A 20,975-nucleotide genomic window follows, 5' to 3' on the forward strand; every position below is an offset into this window, starting at 1 on the left:
AAAGGACTCAACTTTGCGGCATCACGTTTGGAACTTGAACCAGGGACCTACAGAATCAAATGCAAATGCCCTAACACAAGACCACATAACTGGAGTCGTGGTTCAACGAAAGTCAAATCTTTAATCTTTTCCCCACAAGGTTCTAGATTCACCCTTAGGTTGGAATGACCTATCTGTCTGTGACCTTGGACTCTGTCCCTTGACCTTGTTGCCTGAAGACCAGATGGAAAGCTTGGAATGTGATGATGATGGGATTCAGGTAAGCAAAGATGACGTAAAACCAAAAACTAGAGGTGCCTAAATTAGCCAATCAGATGGAGAGAAAGATAAAGTGAGTAAATGTGACTCATAAATAAGGGAACAACACAAAACAAATGACGTTTCGGCCTTTGGCCTTCTTCAAGTAAACATGAAAGATGATAATGGAATGGGATGTGACACATTGACCAAAAAAGCCTGGGATTTATGATTTAAAAGGTTAAAATAATCCGATAAAGCCACATGTTGGGGTGGTTGGAAGTAGGGTTCAAGTCTTTTTTTGTGAAAACTGTGAATCGAAAGTCACTCTCCTCAGTGACTTTGACTTATGCCTCTTGACTCCTGGCTGAGTATAGGGCCTCAACAGCACTCTTCCATCTTCTTCTATCCTTGGCACAGACCTTTGCCTCACTCCAGGTAAGATTGGAGACGCTCAAATCTTGGCGAAGGCTTCTCCTCCAAGTCTGTTTTGGATGACCCCTTTTCCTCTTGCCCTGTGGGTTCCATTTGAGAGCATGCTTGGTTATATTACAGGGTTCTTTCCGCAGGGTATGGCCAACCCATCGCCACTTTCTGCATCTGACCTGGACATCCATTTGTTCTTGTCCAAAGGTCAGCATTGGGCACTTTACTCTTCTCAATAAAGACATTTATTATTTTGTCTAATATTTTATAATGTAAGCTTCACAAAATGGAAAAGAAGATTCAATTTATTGGATGAAGACACATGTGAATTTGATGTGTTGTCAACAAAACACGATGAATGAGAGAATTTGTTTTTTTTTTTAATTTCTCGATGCTTCAAGCAGCAACATTGGCATTAAATGAAGGTTAAAATGGAATTTTAGGAATTCTGTTCACCCCGACATAACACGGTTTGGGGATGACTGGTCACATATAGTTATTTAAATTTTAAATTTTATTTTTTGCGTGTTCAATATTAAATAAAATTTATAATAACAGATGAAAGAGCACAAGCATAAATGATGAATTAAGTGAAATACGAATTGAAAAGCCTCATGCTAAAAGTACTTAGGGTGACAGGATTCTAATTTTGAGATAATGGAGGTTAAAGGTTAGATTCGACTAGAGAAAGTATTAAAAATAAAAGATTGTAGTACAATGGTCTCCCTTTAGTACCGCAGTCCTTGGGAATCAAGCAGAGCTTGCTTATAGCAGGATCCTGCTTGTAAACGAAGCGCTTATAAACGGGGATCACTGTATTGAGATAGGAAATGTGGATTATGTTTATCATGAAAATGATCGGAGAGAGAACTTAGTTGCTTACGTTTTAAGTTTCTTGCTGATTGGCTGAAGAAGAAAAAAACCTAAAAAACCCATAAAATTGTGAGTTTAGTCCTCTTCTTAGTACAGGGGTCATCATTTTGATTTTTTCAGGTCCATTTCTGCCACCATGGTCTGTCATCAAGATGGAATCGAGAAGAATGGGAGGAGAATTCCCTGGTCAGAATGTATCCAGAATTGCTGGTGATGGACGGGAAAGAAGACAGAATATCCGGCAATGAAGCGTTGTTCATCTCAGGATTGGGTTCCTCCTCTTCCTCCTTCAAGTCGTGGTCGGAGGATGTTGGAGATAATGGCGGTGAAACAGAAGATAGTCAGGTAAAATCTACTATCCGGCACTGGCTTGGAATGAATAACGGTGATGTGTGCCAACTGAACTGATTTTTGTTTTGGGAGGGGGGCAATTATTTAGAAAATCTTGTTCATTTTTATTAATTTTTACAAATTTAGGAATGTTAGTGAAAATTATTCCAGACAGGCTTTATTTGGCCTTCCAGAAAAAAGAAAAAAAAAAAGAACAAAATACTTCAATGTAGTTACTACCGTTTTAATTGTTTTTGTTTCTGGCTGAAGTAGGGTTTTAAGTCTGAAACCTAAAGTGTCAACTATTTTGCTCTCTATTGAAGCTGTTGTATTCATTAAGACTCATTTTTCCTTTCCCTCCACCAGGATTGCAAAGATTCAGAGATAAAGAAAACAGATGTCGTCGTCCTAGGAGGTCCAGGACTCTCATCCTGCCAGGGTAGAGACGGGGAGACGGTTGTGGAAAGTGTGAGGAAATCGTCTGGTAGTCATGGTACTTGGGAGTCATTGCAGCTGGCTCTGAATTTGAACTTGTTTGGATTCTCAGGTTGTCGTTGGTTCCCGTCCAAGGCTGATCTTGGATTGCCCAAAACTGGTAGGATGTTGTTTTTTTTGTTTTTTTGAAAATTAATCTTGTGTCATTGTCCTGGGTAGGGTTCTTGACCTCCCATAGTGGGCAGGGAGGTACATACTGTGTCTTCTATCCCCCTATAGCTGTTTTCCAACATGCTCTCTGTCTTTGTCTAGGAATGAGATAACTTGGTTTTGTCCTGGCCCTGGCCGGAGTCCTGGCTGGGAGGGAAACAGTCAAATGCATAGTTATTGTTTTGGGAGATGATATTTTTTTTCTTGTAAATCATCTCTCTGTTATTTTGAATATATAATGTCAGCATTTGAGTGTATTCCTCATAATGTACTCTTACACTGGTGTCTGGGTGAGACTTTTAGGTGATCTCAAACTAAGTACATTGGTGGTATGCTCTTGGAATCTACATCTGATCCCTATTTGTTCCCAGTTCCCCTTTGTCTTACTTTCTCTTGGGTGCTTTCCTTTTTACTGGCGCTGATATAACCTAAATGTGTTGCAAGCGCCGTAAATCACTTAAAAACAAACAAAACCAAAAACAAGTGTCATTGTCCATGGTTCGGAAGTCACATGTGGCTTTCTAATTTAATTTGTAGTTATTGGACAACGAAGTAGGTTGTGACACCTAGTGTGACCCGAATATGATATATATACCTCCCCAAATGAAATGGTGACCACACCATATCACAGGGGCACGTTGGGAAATAAATATATGATTGTTACACGAAATATTTGCAGATTTCTTTTTTTTTTCTGTCCTTTTTCTCACAACAGCAGAAGATTCTGAATTTGTTTTTCTTTTCCCAGATAAAGACGACATGGATTCCTATAGGAAGGGTTTGAAGTCGAATAGAATGTCTGCTGATGGCAGAGAACACAAGACGTGTGGCGAATTGTCTCCCCTGGCTGATAAACGTTCCCTACAACCAGACATCTTTGGTATTGAAGATGTTGGCGGTGAGGAGGCTGAGGATGAGAGGGATGTGAAAATACAAAGGGAGATAAATGCCAGTTTGAGATTAGAACAAATAAGTCTTTTGGGACAGCAACAACGAGAAAGGATAAGAAAATCATCGCAGCAACAAGATCAATCGCAACGTTGTGAAGATCTTGTCTCTGAATCCATTCCTTTACACCAACAGCTGCGAGAACAAACTTTATTGTCTTCTCATCAGATATCTAATTCAACAGGAACATCTCTTACTTTTACTTTATTTCCACCTTCGTCGCCATCATTATCATCGCCGTCTTTATCCCCAACATCAGTGTCTTCTTCCTCTGTTGTGTCTTCCAGCAATTTCCACACTCCTGCAAGTTCCTCTACCCCTATTTATTCGTCTTCACCAAAATTAACTTCATCTCACTTTTCCTCCTGCTCAGCTGAAAATGAACAAAATGTGCCTGGTGCTTCGACAGACAACATACAAAACATTCCTCTCAGATCATCTCCTAGCCAGATGTCAACGTCTTTGTCTACAAAATCTTTAGCTTCTACAGACACAAATAAACAACTTTCCAATATTTCACCCCAAAGCATTTCCAAATCTGACCAAACCACTGTTTCCGTATCAGCTGCCAATAGAGATTCTCATCTCCAAACAACCTGTAAAACGTACGACGAACAAAAAGATATTCAGAAGGACACACAGAAATTGGATACAACTTCCCAAACACAATCATCCTCTGAGCCGATCTCCACTCCAAGTGCCTTACGTCTCCCCCCCTCCCTTTCTCCCAGTGTCTGCCACACCCCTTATTCCACACCCTACAGAATTTATCATGATGAATCCTACAGTAAATACCTGCTTCACGATATTTTAGGAAACCTCACTAAATCAAGTTATATTTCTGGTGCTATCTCTCCTATCAACACCACTGCAACTGCTGCTACGACTACTGTAACTGCTACAACTGGAGGAAGGGGACTTTTGGATGGTTCCAACAAACAACGTTCTGGTGCAGGACAACAAAGCAGCAAAGCCGAAAACACAAAGTCTTCACCTAGTCTGACTCCAGTAAAATCTGTGATTCCCGATTTGCCCTCATCATTGCCATCATCATCATTACCATCACCTTCATCAACTACATTGCACAAACCTGCCTCAACCTCGACAACTGATTTTAGTAATGCACCCACCTTGCAGTCCTCCTCCGTTCACTCCGCCACAACTGCCACCACCACCTCCAGCTTCATTCCTCTTCCACCTCTACAGGTAAAAATTCCACCGATGGACTCTACTTCCTCCATCGTGCTATCACCGTCTTCCCATTCCACCAGCAGTAGGAGCACTAATATCACCACTATCGGCAGTTGTCAAATCGTCAATCCAAATAAGAATCTCACCACATCATCATCATCTCCGGATACTATAACATCTCACAATATCACCTGCCATCAACCACAGAACAGACAACAACAGCAACACGGTCTTCACAGCAAAGATCAGCCTCTGCAAATCACATCAAGATTACAACTGGAACCTCCGTTGCTATCATCATCACCGCAGTCATCCTCATCCTCTTTAAACAACTCGCCAAACTCATCCTTCACGTTACCCGACCCTGCCCTCATTCGGAATTCAAACTTTGCCAATACCAGCGATGTCGAAGTCACTGCTGATTTTTTCATCCCCGGAATTGATGATGACAGCAGACCGGTAAATTTGGAAGAAACGTCCCCCTCGTCTGTCCACGAAACTAACAGAAATATCGACAGTGCTGTTGCAGAACAACTACAACAACAACAACAAAATGTTTACACTTTTACCTGCTTAGCTCCCGGCGCGAATGGTTCACGTGATTTTCCTCACAGAGAATTACAGGAACTTGTCTCCTCCTCGTCGTCGAGTAGCGGGAGTGGAGGTCTTCTTCTCGGCCAATTCTTCCAGCAATCTTCCAGCGGCTGCTCCCATTGGGGATCGAGGTCTGGATCCATCTCATCTCACGGCACGAACGGCTCGGGGTCTTCCAACGATTTCATGGAATTGTGGTACAATATCCGACGTCGTAGTTCCCAGATGAGCGATGCCTCTAGAACGTCCAGCTCCAGTAAACACAGTTCAGATTTCAGCACAGATTTGGAGGTAAAAGCAATACGGCTAGGGAGAATTTATTTTTGTGTTTATCAATTCATTTACTTTATTTATTCACTCAGTCATTTGTTTATTGATCTATTATTTCTTTATTTATCCATTTATTTATTTGTTCATTTTTGAAAAAAATTTTAATTGTTTATTAATTTACTAATTTATTAATTTATTGATTTATTCAATCAGTTAATTTATGTATTCTTTCATTTGTTTATTTGTTTGTTTATTTACTTTATTTATTCATTCATCTTTTAAATATACGTAGTTGCCTTTTTTTTTTAAATGTAAGAGGATAACATGACTTTCTAGAATCATGTCAGTACCCAAAAGAAATTAATATAGCACAAAGCAAGTAGAAAGGTTTTGTAACTCGCAATCAAGGTTGTCAGTAATTTGTACTCGTCTTTCCCCAATAAGTTGCATGAATATGGAAAACCAGCTCTTTATATAAGTTTTTGAATCTAGAGACCTTGTGAAATATACCTATTTTTATATTAAAGAAAAATTTACATCCATGGTAATGTGCAGTGGGTAAATTTGGTGTTTATTGAGTAGTCATTCAGAGCCATTTGGCCCATGGAATAGGAGTTTATCCTGGTTTCTATAATGTCTAACGGCCAACAGCAATTGCTTGCTATCTTTTGGATAGGACGCTAGTCTATCGCAAAGTGTTTTCCACCAAATCCAAATCTATCAGACTCAGCTACCCATTCACTGCAAGGGGGAGGGGGGGGGGGTTCAGAAAAAATCTCGACCGCACCCGGGATTGATCTTGGTCCCTTTGTGTGTGAAGCGAGTGCTCGACCAACTGAGAAAAAATAATATTCAAATGACACTGCATGATGTAAAATTATAATACCTGAGCACGTATCAAGATATTGGATTTCAGGAATTGGGCTTTGCTATGACAGTTGTTTCTGGTTACAAAGCACAAGGAATGTTAACTGTGGTTTGTTGCTAGACAGGTGTCAGTGATGGGATAAAAATGATGGTCCTTGTATTGTGTCTTTAGGCAAGGCACTTAACACACATTACCCCGCACAATTCAGGTGTGAATGATTATCCGGCTGTTGGCAGTAATGGATATTGTAAGAGTGCAGTAGCAATGTCTGAGAGGGATTGATATTGTAATAAATGGAATTATTCCATGTGGTCTGCAGGGGAATATATGGTAACTGTGTGAAACTGTGATATACATGTTCATATTTTAAAAATTTATTTACTTATTTATTTATTTATTTAATTAATTAATTAATTATTTAATTATTTATTTAATTAGTTAATTAGTTCTATATTGGGATAGTTGAATTGTTTAGCTTTTCAAGTAGTTCTCATTCTTCTTCCTTCTTCCTAATTATAATTTTTTTGATTTTTTTTTTTTTGTTGCCAGGATATTTCAGAGGCGTTTTCCAAGCATGCTCACGAGGCCATCGAAGAAGAGGAAGGAATCACAGTGTCCCTTCTCTCGGAATTTGTCTCTGATGTCGTGAACACAGCTGTTGATGCGGGAACCTTCAAGGGTTCAGAATTGAAAGGAAATGGAAATGATGGGGATGATGCCATTGTCAGTCAGAGTGGGGAGAAAGGTGTTGATATGAGGAGACAGGAGAAGGGATGTGAGAAAATGATAGCCGGTGACGACAAGGACTCTTTGCTATACGAGGAAAGAGAGACTAAAAGACATAGTGAAGATTTGACGGCCAGCAAATATCCATCTGTTTTAGCTGCTGAGAATGTTTCGGAGGAAACGAAGGATGGGAAAAAGCAAGTTACACTTGAGCAGGGTGAGGTTGGGAGACAATGTTCACTTGGACACGAAACTAGGTCATTCGATGACGTGCCGGTAGATGCTGTTGAAATTGAGGTCAAAGAGGTGGGTGGGATCGAAAAAGAGGGAAATACGTCATTGCTTCGTCTGGGAGTTGAAGGAGTCGGTGATGATGGCCAGACTTTATCAAGTCGGCCATTGGTCGGTGATGATGGTCAGACTTTATCGAGTCGGCCATTGGTCGGTGATGATGGTCAGACTTTATCTAGTCGGCCATTGGAGTCGGGAGTCAGGCAGGGTGTGATGGGTAATCTCTTTGTCAATGTCAGCCTGGATTCGTCCATTTTCTCCAGCCCTGCTGATTCTGCTTTTCATTCCGGAATCGCCTCGCCATCTCCGTCTCTATCGTCCACGATTACCTCGGCATCAGCAGCTGCAGCAGCATCAAGGCCACAAATAGAATCTGGCTTTGCCGACGATGAATTCAACAGAAGTCGGAGTGGCAGCAGCCTCGTTAAAGAATCCCCTCCATCCCTCAATGCAATAATTTCACCTCCTCTAAGCGTTCATACTGTCGACAAATATTCCAGATCCACCCCAACTTCCTTCGCAGTGCTCGAATCCAAAGTGGTTTATTTGGAAGAAAAAGAAATCAAAACACCTCAACAACAACAACAACATCGTCATCATCTTTCATCTTCTACTATAGGGGATTCCCCTTTACCTTTAACCCACTCTCCCAAAACAGGCAAATCTACAATAATGACCACTACTTCTAGTACGATTCCAACCAAAAATGATTCAACTCAAATTCCACAAAAGGCTTCAACATCCAAGTCAATGCTGCCCTCACGAAGCATGCAGTCCCATTCTACGTCCACTCCTATCCCACACAGCTCATCCAAACCCACCTCAACATCTTCCACTAGTTCTTCCAAACATCAGCGACATTCACCACCAAAATCCTCCCTTCCCTCCCCTTCTTCAAAGAAAAGCCCCAGCCCTAGTCCATCCCAGACATCCACAAGACATTCTCACATCAAATCAAGTTTGTCTCAGCCACAATCAGTATCAGGGACAGCCCAGGCTATTCCATCAACAAAATCAGTATTAAAAACTAGCAAGACTCACCCACCGTCGTATTCCTTGACTAAAAATACTCAAAAGACACGTGGTGAACTCTTGCCAAAAGATAGCGGCGAAAAACAACCTGTAAATTTATCAAATATTCCAAAGCCAAAACCGACTCACAAGTCTTCCACTTCCTCTTCCAGCCATAGTGTTAAAACTCCTACCAGCCAAACACAGTCAAAGAGACATTCGCCACCTTCACAAATACCCAAGTCTAAGGCGTCGTCAAACGTTTCAGCAGCCAGAAAATCTGTGGTGAGCACCCATCCGTCATCGTCGTCTTTTGCCAGTCAAAACCCAGTTGACAAAGCACCCAAATCTTCCCCATCCCATTCCCAGAGGAGTCGATATCTTTTTTCAGATGTAGCCGCTCCGTTGAGTGGTGGAGGTGGTCGTGATATTAGTAGCAGTAGCAAAGGGAAAAGTAAACACAAACAACACGTTTTTCCACCCAGTCAATCTTTAGTTAAAAAAGGGAGAGACAGTAAGACTAGATCAGTGACGCGGGTGAAAAGGTCACCAGAACACAAACGATCTTCAAGTAAAGGAACAGCAACTGTGATGGATGTGCCCAGTTCTATCGATATCGGAAAATTACCGGAGTTTTGGAATTTTGTCAACTTGTTAGCGGAGGAGGTTACAAAACTGGGCATTTTGGAAGGGGCTGAATTATCTCTGGCAACAACACTGCCTTGTAAGAATGATGAAGGTGATGACAAAAAAGACCTTGACGACGATGATGATGATAAAGTTGACGAGGGTGATGATGGATATGATCCTGGGCCCAATGAATCAATGGCCGCTTCCCAGGATTTGTCAGATGAAGTATACAACTGGTTTGCTGATAAGATCGTCCACCAAGTTTTCTTTACAATTTTAGAATCTTTGGAATCAAAAGATGGTGACAATGGAGATGATGACGTGGAAAGGGCTGATTCTGATAGTTGTGGTGCCCGTGCTGACAAAGTGCGATCAAACAATAGAACAGGCCTGGTATCTGGGATCAGTCAGGACAGTGCAAGCTTGCATCAGCCAGGATTAAATGCTTCATCAATGTCATCATCATCATCGCCATCCACATCTAGAAGAGATAATGAAAGTAAAGGAAAGAAAGCTCCAATACAATCTTCTTATATGTCTGAAAATATTTCTATCACAACAGATTTGAAATTGTCACCCGTCACTTCCACGACAACTTCTGTTCAATCTCAGAAAGCCGGATTGACAGCAGCACCAGCAATGACAACAGCAAAGTCTTTCGCAATGAGAGCGCACAGTCTCAACAAAACTGTCAGCTTTGAGGATTCCACCCAAGAGCCTGTGGTGAGGACAGGAAGTGAGGGAGATTTATCCCGCTGTCATTCATCATCACCCCAACACCACCCTCATCTTCTACTTCATCAACACCGGCACCACAAACGTTCAAGTTCTGGTTCTAATTATTTTAGTGGTCCATCGTCTTGCCCTTCTTCTTCTTCTTCATATCTTCATCACCCTCCCTCTCATCGTCACCGTCATCATCACCATCATTATCATCATCATCATCACCACCATCTTCTTTACCAAGAGAGATTATCAGCCTCTGCGTCGTCAGTGAGCAGCAGTGGAAGCAATGGCAGCCAAGACTGTCTACATTTAAATCTGGGCGGTTCTTCCTCCGATCTGGACTTCTTGCCTTACAGCAGAGCTGGAGGGGATCGTTCCTACCAATCCTCATCCATCAACAGCAGTGGAGGGTTGCCGTGGCTGTCGTCGTCGTTACTTTTACAAAAACGTCTGACCAAATCAGCCACGGATCTTCCTAGATGGGGAAGTCTTACCAGTATTGACTACTCTTGGGGAGGAGGAGGAGGAGGAGGAGGAAGCAGAGGAAGTAGTCCTAATGGAAGTCGACACAATTTGAGAACTTGTGATTACGGTTTAGCCTCTGGAAGAAATAGTGGTGGTGGTGGTGGTAGCTTTAGAGGACAGGTGTCTTCAGCGGTAATGGCCATACCAAATACGAATAGCAATTCACCAAATTGCAATCTGGTAACAAATAGAACAGGTAGTTTGACCAGTATGGATTCAACGAGTCGTGGAAGTTTAGTGGACTCTGGGAGATTATTTAGTACTGGCATCGCTGTTGCTACGGCAACTCCTGAAGGTGCTTACGGAGGCAGAAACAGCTTCACGAACACGAACACTGCGTCCCGTAGTGGCAGTTATTATCCGTGTCAAAGCAGCTGCAGTAGTATTAATACGGGAGTCAACGATGGCGAGAATAACAACAAAGACAACGAGGTTGAAGACCCTTTGCTGTACGAAGCGGCCGTTTCCATTGTCAACCAGGTCTTTAATTCCATTTCCGACACGCTGGATTTTGACATTCTGAAGAGGGCATCGGAGAACACGTCTGAACCTGATGCTCTTTATCCAGGTATTTTATGTCATCCCTCTTTTTTCCTTTTGATCCTATCATTTTTTTAAATGTTTTTATTTATTTATTGTTTTTTTTTGTTTTTGTTTTTTTAATTTGCTTATAAATTAATCCGTTTATTTTTAAAAGATTAGTTAATTTATTTATTTAAGATTTATTTATCTTTGCAAGGGGGAGGGGGGGGGGTGAAACGTGGCAAAAATGATAAAAAAATTGATGTTTTTTCTTTCCCTTTGGAGAATATGAATGGGGCCAAAAAAATTTACCAGAAAATGATTTTTTTTTCGCCGTGTGTCTGCATTTATCTGAATGGAAAAGGTTCTTTTTTAAAATTTATTATCTGAATCCAAGTTTTTAAGTTACCACTCTTATTTGATAGCATGCTTAATCTAGTAAGTTTTATAGGGCTGGTGGAGGCATGACAGAGGAGGGCTTAGTTATGAAAAATAATGGTTTAGAGCCCTAATTTTCTGTAATTTAAGTGAATCTTCTTTGCAGTATTCCAAATAGGAGACTCTTAATTTCATTTCAGCCTCTACTCTTAAAATAAAATTCATATTTCTATTTTTTAAATGTCAACTTTTGCCTGTGATTTCTAGTTGTTTATAAAATAAAAATTCTTTCCCTTTTAATTTCAACTTTAGGTGCCAGTTATCGTAGCGGTCAGTATCACAACATTTTCTCCAGTTCTTGCCAGACGGCCTCGTCATCTCCGTCCAGCATACGACGGAATCACCACCATCGATCGGTCAGTCCCAGTGTCAGCGTCTTCTCACGGAAACCGATGAGTCGAGAAAGCCTCACCAATGCTTTCCTCAAAGGTAACAACATTGATGTCAATTCCTATGTGGTCTAGTGGTATGACACTCGCTTTCGGATCGGAATGTCCTGGGTTTGAGCCTTGCACTCGGTGCATAGTTGAGTCCTTGGAAAAGGCTCTTTACTCACATTCTCTCACCGTACTCAGGTGTAAAATGAGTACCTGGCCGTTAACAGCGTTGTCTTTGTCCGAAAAATTGTAATATCATCTAACAGGCGTCATGTCCCCTCCTACATGTTAAATGTTGCTGTGGACCCCTTGTAAAGCGCTTTGAGCACATCCAAAAGCGAGTGTCATATGACTAGACCACATAGCCGCACATAGATACTCGAGTTCTTTTTCAAAAATATTTTTTATTGTTCGTTTGTGTTCAGCTAATCGCCTGATGTTAGTGTCTCAGATCAACCCTCTAGACCAAATTCCTGTTGGGATAAATAAAGAGAATTTATCTACTTCCTTACTTAGTCCTCTTGGTCCCTGTTGTGACATAGGACTCCAACGGTGCTCTTCCAACACACCCGATTCTGGGTCATTTTTCTCAGTTACGCAATTGCAGAGCCATCGTAAACTAGACTAGAGGCCTGACATTTACCTAAAAATTACGTCATAAAAGAAGATGGCGATCACCAAACGAAAGTAAAAAGTGAGTTGTTGTTAGAAGTGCTCAAGGAAACAAATGATTCGATTGGTTGAGCTATATTGATTACAACTCACAATTATGTTTTTTTTCCAGTGATCTTTTTCGTCGTCTTTTATGACAAATTTTTTGGGTTAGTGTCAGGCCATGAGTTTTACAAAGGCTACAGGCCATAACAGTTTTGCCTCTCTCTCTCTCTCTCTCTCTCTCTCTCTCTCTCTCTCTCTCTCTCTCTCTCTCTCTCTCTCTCCTCTCTCTCTCTCTCTCTCTCTCTCTCTCTCTCTCTCTCTCCTCTCTCTCTCTCTCTCTCTCTCTCTCTCTCTCTCTCTCCTCTCTCTCTCTCTCTCTCTCTCTCTCTCTCTCTCTCTCTCTCTCTCTCTCTCTCTCTCTCTCCCTCTCTCCCTCCCTCCCTCCCTCCCTCCCACACCAATCATCTCATAGTTTCTTTCAGTCTACCAACCTTTCCTCTGTTCTGATGATTTCAATTTAAATCCAGTACGGTACATTTGATAGGGGTTTTGATAGCTCAGTTCGTAGAGCACTGGCTTCATAAACAAAGGAATAGAGATTGATTCCGGATGAAGTCGAAGATTTTCTTTATCTGACCCCCCCCCTGTCCACCCAGTAGAGATTGATTGGGTAGCTCGCTCAGTTATTTCTGGTGGAAAGTACTTTACTACAGACTAGTGTCCTATCCAAAGGGGAGCAATCAATGGCTTATTTTCCTTTTCACGCTATAGAAACTGGGATAAATTCTGACTCCTAGGGTCTACGAGATCTGGAGGACTTTTTTGAATACATTTTTGGTTACATTTGATGGATCTTTTCTGAGGGTGAGTTAAAAAAAATAATCTTATTTATCTATTTCTGTAGTGGACAGCCAGCCCAGTGTTCAGCACTATGAGCGACGTAGCAGTGAACCGTGTAACACCAGCGTACAACTCTCCCTAGAAGTGTTCAATAAAAACCGCTACAACTACAAACCTAGCAAAGAACCCCAGCAGACGGCTTGTACCGATGACGACATCGGGCGGACAGGAAGTCGGATCAACTGGCGTCGCGGATCGCTCGACAACAATTTCTCGTTCGAAAGCAGTCGCAGTCGGAACATGAGTGGATTCAAGGATCCGATTTTGTCGAGGTTTGCAGAGGAGTTGATGAAGGCGGATACATCAGTGCCAGAATTGGTCATTGTTGGATCGAACCCGAGCTCGTGTACTTCAGGTAATATTTCATAGAGTAATTATTCAGGGTTGCCAAATTGCTGTATATGGAATTATATCAAAATTATTTTTTTACATCATAAGATATAAAGTGGCCATTTAAATATATAAATCTAAGTTGCTAATATTTGCATAAACCACCCATCCCCCCCCCCCCCCAAATCCCTCCAAAAAAAAAAAAAATACATGAAAAAAAAACAAAAACAAATATATATATACATATATATACATGACTCATTATTTGATTATTGACTTTCCCCAAATGACCTTGACCTAGGTTCCAGACGCAGCAGTTTCAGTGGATTCCGTGACACAACGTTGGCCAATCTGGAGAGTGAGTTACTCAACACCAGTTTTACCAGGTACGACGACACACTGACACTGTCAAGTGTTTTCACACCATGTACTCACCAGCCTTTTGTTTAGGTTCAATGGGAAAGTTCCGATTTTTTTATCCCCTTTTTTTTTTTTGAGAGAAAATTCAAATTTTCCATTAAATAAAAAAAAATATTTGATTCCAATTTTTAACATTTGTTTTTGGTGATGTTTATTTACTTAAAAAATTTTGTTTGATTATTTTTTCTATTGTTAGTACTCTTTTTTTTTTTCCCTTTACTTTTATTTTAGTTTTATATTCTTAAGTTATAACCCCCCCCCCCCCCCCCCCTGCCCATCAGATTTTTTTTTCCACATTAAAATTCTGATTCTTGTAAAAAAAAAATCTCGTCTTGAGCCGGGATCGATCTTGGTTACTTTGCGTGGGAAGCGAGCACTCTACGAAATGAGGTATCAGGAGCCCCTTCGAGTGTGTCATTATGGAAAATAAAATTATTCTTTCAAAATATCAAAATGAAAACAATGTGATATTGGCTCGCAAAATTGTTTTGGGTTTATTGGTTTTATTACACTGGCTTTTAGATTGATAAGTCTCAGGTTAGAATTCCACTGTGGGCGATCCAAAGTTGAGTCCTGGGAAAAATGCTCTTCACTAATATTTTCTCTCAGCATACTCAGGTGTAAAATGAGTACTGGGTGGTTAACAGCATTGTCTCTGTCGAGAAAAAAATTTGTAATAGTGTCTTTCGGCATCATATCTCATCCTACACATTAATGGCTTGGGACCTCATGTAAAACACTTTGAGCACATTTGGTGGATGTTGCATTATATAAATAAGGTCAAATTTTTATAATACTTCCCGACAATCTGAAATAGTCAACCCTCTAGATTAGGTACAGCATCTACCATTTTTTTTTCAGTGACTGTTTTTTTTAAAGACCGATCTTTTATAATTTATGTCCATTCAATGTTTTTTGGCTGGGTGGGGATCCTGACCTCCCATAGTGGGCAGGGAGGTTCATGCTGTGTCTTCTATCCCCCCATACCCGTTTTCCAATTGTTTCCTGTCATTGTCTTGGAATGAGATTACTTAGTTTTGTCCTGATCCTTGCCGGAGTTCCTTGGCTGGGAGGGAAACAGTCGAATGTATAGTTATAGTTTTGGGAGATATTTTTTTCCTTGTAAATCATATCTCTGTTATGCATTGTATTATGTTTAGTTTACATATCATATTATATGATTGGTAAACATTTGAGTGTGTTCCTCTTAGTGTGGACCTGTGCTTGTGTCTGGATGAGACTTTTAGGTGATCTCAAACTAAGTACTTTGGCGGTGTGCTCTTGGAATCTATCTGTTCCCTATTTGAACTAATTCCCCTTTATCTTCATTTGTGTTTAATTGTCATTCTAGAACTTTTTACTATCCCATTTTCTTCCTTTTTACTGGCGCTGACATGACCTTAATGTGTTGCAAGCGCCGTAAAACTCTTAAAAACAATAAAAACAATGTTTTTTGGTTTTTTATTTTCAGTATGAATAGCCTGCCCCTGTCTCAGTCTCCTCGGTCTGTGAGTGGACACAGCACTCAAACAGCCGGTGCTGCCAAGGGCAACAGCAACAACAGCCGGTCCAGAAGCTGGGAGCAGCACCAGTTGCTGCAGCAGCAGCAGCAGCAGCTTCACTCTGACAGCTCGGACACAGAGCACTGGTTTCCACCTCCCAGACACGTGGGTGAAGAGTTCCATCTGGAGTTTACCAGACAGCACAGCCAGGGAGGGCCAGACGAAGTACAGGTTAGAAGATCAAAGTAAAAAATGAATAGCATTAACTCACTCAGCCCTAACACCGACTTATCTGTAGTATACCCTGGGTTACTTTTACCCACATGCCTATTTATTACATTTGTCTGAGACAAATTATAGGCGTAGTATCAAAGCTAATGTTCTTAATTTTTACATGTCAATAGTAGTTGAATGACTATCTCTGTACATGCTCATTTTAAATACATTTGTTTCCAATTTTGAAAAGTAGCAAAGAAATCTCTCGGATTGAGTGAGTTAATAGGATAGCATTGTTAAAGCCAATAAAAAAATGATGGGACGGGAAACGGGCCTCTATTCCAGTTTTATTATTGATATTTACTTCTCTGTGTGACTATGTGGTCTTGTAAAGTTAGTTTTTGGAAAAGTAAGTCTCTCTGTTATGTTTTGTATTATTTTTTTTGTTTTACATAATATATGATTTGTAAACATTTGAGTGTGTTCCTCTTAGTGAGGACCTGTGCTTGTGTTTGGTTAAGTAATTTTCATTTAAATGATCTCAAACTGTGTACACTGATAGTGTGCGCTTGGAATCTACATGTTTCCTGTATGAACCAATTCCTCTTTGATTTACTTTTTATTTGGTGCTTTAATTGTAATTCTAGAATATTAAAACTATCCTATTTTCTTCCTTTTTAATCGCGCTGATATGACCTAAATGTGTTGAAGTTTCGTAAAACCCTTAAAAACAAACATCATATTTACTTAGACTATATTTTTCTCTTTATCCAGGACCTTGCCAGTTTCTTTGCTGGTTGTGTGGTCCAAGAAGCCGTGTGTGTCATCAAGTCAGACCCAGATTTCGTGACGGAGAACCAGTTTGCCATCGGCCTGTATGCTGAGAATCTGACAGATCAGATTCTTAGGGATGTCTTCATTTCAACTAGGGGTGGAGGTCACGGAGGAGGTCAGAGTTCAGGTACAATTCATCAAAATCGTCACAAGAAAGGTAAAGACGGAGATGAAACAGGAGAAGAAGGGAAATCTGCTGATTCCAACGGTAAAGGGACAACGGGGAAAGAGAAAGATGGAGATAGCACCGAAAATAAACTAACTTCTTCTTCATCATATTATGGAGAGGGAGCCAGACCTAAAGTAAGGACCACTTCATCATCGTCTTTATCATCTACTCGTACACACGTGGGGGGGAGGCTATCGTCTACTCCTTTTACCAAAACTCAATCCTCACCAGCATTAACTAATAAAAAGTCCGTCACTGGAGATCAAAATCGACAGCCAAGCGGAAAGAACAGCAAAATCTGCGGCAGTTTTCCAGATTCCAAGCAAAAATTAGGTCAACTAGAATCGTCTTTATCGTCGTTTGGTAAAAACGCCGGGGCTGGATACGAATCTGTATCTGTCACTTCTTCATCGAGTTCTTTGCCCATTCCGACAGCTCAACATCATCGTCGACAACATCATCAGTCAGATTTTGGGTCCGGTCCTGCATCTGCATCTTCCTCCCTCACTGGAATCCACTCAGTTCTAGGCAAATCGGTTTCATCGGGGAGAACATTATCAGCGTCTTCATTAGAAACACGACTGTCGTCATCGAAAGTTAAAGAAAGAAGTAATTTTATCCCACCTTCAGCTTCGTCTGGCCTCTCCGTCACCAAAGGTCAATCAAAGCCATCGTCGTCATCGCCATCATTGCATTCAACTACAATGGCCAGAGGGGAGAGAACTTTGAAGAGTAAACAAAACAAAGTCTCTCGTTCAGCCACAGTTGGAACAACGTTGAATTCCTCCAGTAGCATTGGAGATCGGTGCAGAACTGTCTCCAAACCGTCTCACATTCCAAGCAACAGGGATCATTCAAATCCTGGTCATGTTGGTCGTTTTTCTTTGAGCAGTCGTGAGAGTGCATTGAACAACTCTACGTCGGTTGTGAAGGTGAGCAGAGAGGAACAGACCCTGGCACAATCGTTGGCCAGTGGTCACAGCAACAGGCAGCGGCGTCAGTGCAACGATTCAGAGGCGAGTTCGTCATCGTATTCGTGTCTGGATTCGGACATGTCGTCGTCTTCACCCAGGGGAGTCAGTTCTGTGGACGACAGGAGGAAAAGGAAGTTTATCAGGTGAACAAATCTTTTTTTATTGACTTTCATTTTGATAATGATAATAATAATAATGATGATGATGATGATGATAATAAAAATAATAATAATAATAATAATAATAATAATAATAATAATAATAATAATAATAATAATAATAATAATAATAATATAATAATATAATAATAATAATAATAATAATAATAATAATAATAATAATAATAATAATAATAATAATAATAATAATAATAATAACAATAATGATAATATTGATTATAAACTAGCATGCCTTGCCTTTAAATGTGTTCACAGCACTCCTCCAGATTACATAAAATCCCTTATTTCTATCCATATTCCAAGTCGCCCCCTCAGGTCTTCTAACTCAGTATTATTTGAAAGAAAAATCCCTAAAACTAAATTCTCTCAACGATCATTTGCCTTTTCTACTCCAGCTGTGTGGAACTCATTGACTACTTATACAAGGAACTGTCAGACCTTGATGCCTTTTAAAAATCCCTCAAAACTGAGTTATTTAGATCTACCTATCAAATAAATCGTTGATATTTGTGTGTATGTTTGTGTTTGTGTGTATGTGTATATTTATTAATTTGTTTACATATTATCTGTTATTGCCATTGTAAAGCACTATTGAGAATTGTAAATGGATAATCGCGCTATATAAATTTCCCATTACATTACATTACATTACATAATAATAATAATGATAATAATGATAATAATGATAATATAATAATGATAATATAATAATAATAATAATAATAATAATAATAATAATAATAATAATAATAATAATAATAATAATAATAATAATAATAATAATAATCATAATAATAATAATAATGATGATGATAATAATGATACTGGTAATGATGACGATGGTAATAATAATAATTTTGATGTCAAGTCAATTAGAGTAACATTGATTTCAACATGATTTTCCTTTGACCCCCGCAGACAAGATGCTCTGTGCATACCAGGACAATCCCAGAAGTCTCGGCCGAAGAGCAGCAGCAGCGGGAAAGACTGGAGACATCAGACACAGGGTCATCGTGGTCATAGGAGGAAGGGTCTGGTAGAAGACGGTCAAATCATCTCCGTGCCCAGCATGGAGGAGGCGGATGGATTTGCTTCTGGGTTGTGTGAGAGGATTGTCAGGGAAGCCTTGAGGGAGATGCTGCACTTGCCTTGGTGGAAGGTTAGTCAACTTGTAGTGTCCGATGGAGATTTCATTGATATATGGTCTTCAGAGAGCCATGAGGCTCATGGAGCCGAAGTTTATCCCAGTTTCAATAGTGTGAAACGGATTATTGCAATTTCTTGCTATCCTTTGGATAGGATGCTAATCTATTGCAAAGTACTTTCCACCAGATCTAACAGATCCAGCGACCCAACCACTGATGGGTGGACCATGCAGCTGAATTTTGCACAGAGCAGGGCTGAGAATCTTCCGCCTAAAGGCGGATTTCCGCCTAAATGGTGGTTTATCTCTCTCTGCCCATCACCATCACAATTCCACCTTTTTAAAAAGACTCACCACAACCACTACATCAACATCCCTACCACCCTTAGTACTACAACCACCACCACATCATCGTTCCTACCACTACTACTACAACTACCATCACATCATCCCTGCCAACACTACTACTGATACCGGAGCATACTCAATGTCTCAATTGTTTCTATGTTACATGTTTGTGTTGAGAATATTGGCTATTAAGCTTAATTGCTGGCCAACTAACTTCGCGGAGGTTCTAATAATGACTATGGTTAGAGACGATCTTTTTTGGGATCGTGGATAGCTCATACGGTAGGGTCACGCTCTCCCCGCCCAGGCGGAGTTGTCGTACCAGTAAGGTCGCGGGTTCAAACCCCCATCACTGCCGCAAAATTTTTATTCTCTATTGTCTTCTGGCACTTTCCTACTCTCTTCATCTCTTACTAATTTGACACCCATCTTCGGACTAGTAGTTCTCTCTGGTTAGAGTTCTGCATTGGCTACGGTGCAAAGTTGAGTCCTTGGATAAGGAATTTTTTACTCACATGATCTTTCTGCACTTGAAAAACCCCCCCAAAAAACTTGAGCTTTTATATAGCGCAATATCCACTAAATGTGCTCAAAGCGCTTTACAAGGGGTCCCTGGCCAACAGCAACACATAACATGTAGGACGAGACATGACGCCTGTCAGGCGATATTACAAATTTTTGGGACAGAGACAACGCTGTTAACGGCCAGGTACTCATTTTACACCTGAGTACGGTGAGAGAATGTGAGTGAAGAGCCTTCTCCTCGGACTCAACTATGCGCTGAGCGAGGCTCGAACCCAGGACCTTCCGATCCGAAAGCGAGTGTCATACCACTAGACCACATAGCTGCACTTGAATGTGTCAATAAGAACCCGACCTGTAACAGATTGTCTTTGGTGGGAAAAAACAACAACGTTGTAATAGTATTAGCACTACACAAGTTTTCTATGTGTTGACCTGCAGGTTAAGTGTTTGCTGCTGGCTTGGGATCTTTTGTAAAGCAGTTATGTGTGGTGGTCTTGTGGTATGTCACTTTTCTCGGGGTTGGAAAGTCCTGGGTTCGAGTCCCTCTCTGAACAGCGCATAGTGGAGTCCTTGGAAAAGGCTCTTTACTCACATTCTCTCACTGTATTCAGGTGTAAAATGAGTACCTGGCCATTAACAGTCTGTAATATCGCCTAACAGGCCTCATGTCTCATCCTGTTAAGTGTTGCTGTTGGCTAGGGACCCTTTGTAAAGCACTTTGAGCAATATTAATCAGACATTGCGTTGTATGAATGCTTAAGTTTAAACACTTTGAAAATATTAAGTCTGGCTGTGTGGCTATTTGGTCTAGTGGTATTACGCTCTCTTTCGGATCAGAAGGTCCTGGGTTCAAGCCTCGCTTGGCGCATAGTTGAGTCCTTGGAAAAGGCTCTTTACTCACATTCTCTCACCGTACCCAGGTGTAAATGAGTACCTGGCCGTTAACAGCGTTGTCTCTGTCCAAAAAAAAAAAAGTAATATCGCCTAACAGGTGTTTTGTCCCGTGTCATATGATATGTTACATGTTGCTGTTGGCCAGGGACCCATTTAAAAGTGCTTTGAGCATGTTAAGTGGATATTGCGCTATATAAAAGCTCAATTTAAAAAAAAAAGTCAATGTTATGCAATTGTTAGAAAAAGCTCAAAGCT

The 20,975-nt window shown here is 40.6% G+C and overlaps 1 protein-coding gene across 1 annotated transcript in view; it reads left to right on the top strand.

The window, feature by feature from the left end:
- LOC144980729 (uncharacterized) overlaps positions 1-20,975 on the top strand; it is a 45,467-nt gene that overhangs the window by 20,534 nt on the left and 3,958 nt on the right. Inside the window, exons 8-18 of the mRNA XM_078928451.1 lie at positions 140-259; positions 1,657-1,881; positions 2,233-2,461; positions 3,260-5,535; positions 6,932-10,859; positions 11,504-11,680; positions 13,190-13,540; positions 13,817-13,901; positions 15,407-15,668; positions 16,428-17,773; positions 18,728-18,968. Of these exons, the coding sequence (XP_078784577.1) occupies positions 140-259; positions 1,657-1,881; positions 2,233-2,461; positions 3,260-5,535; positions 6,932-10,859; positions 11,504-11,680; positions 13,190-13,540; positions 13,817-13,901; positions 15,407-15,668; positions 16,428-17,773; positions 18,728-18,968 (9,240 nt within the window). The remainder of the gene's footprint in view (positions 1-139; positions 260-1,656; positions 1,882-2,232; positions 2,462-3,259; positions 5,536-6,931; positions 10,860-11,503; positions 11,681-13,189; positions 13,541-13,816; positions 13,902-15,406; positions 15,669-16,427; positions 17,774-18,727; positions 18,969-20,975) is intronic.

Source organism: Berghia stephanieae, chromosome 10 (genome assembly GCF_034508935.2).
Source record: "Berghia stephanieae isolate SIO BIC M18660-M18661 chromosome 10, UCSD_Bste_1.3, whole genome shotgun sequence".
NCBI lineage: Eukaryota > Metazoa > Mollusca > Gastropoda > Nudibranchia > Aeolidiidae > Berghia > Berghia stephanieae.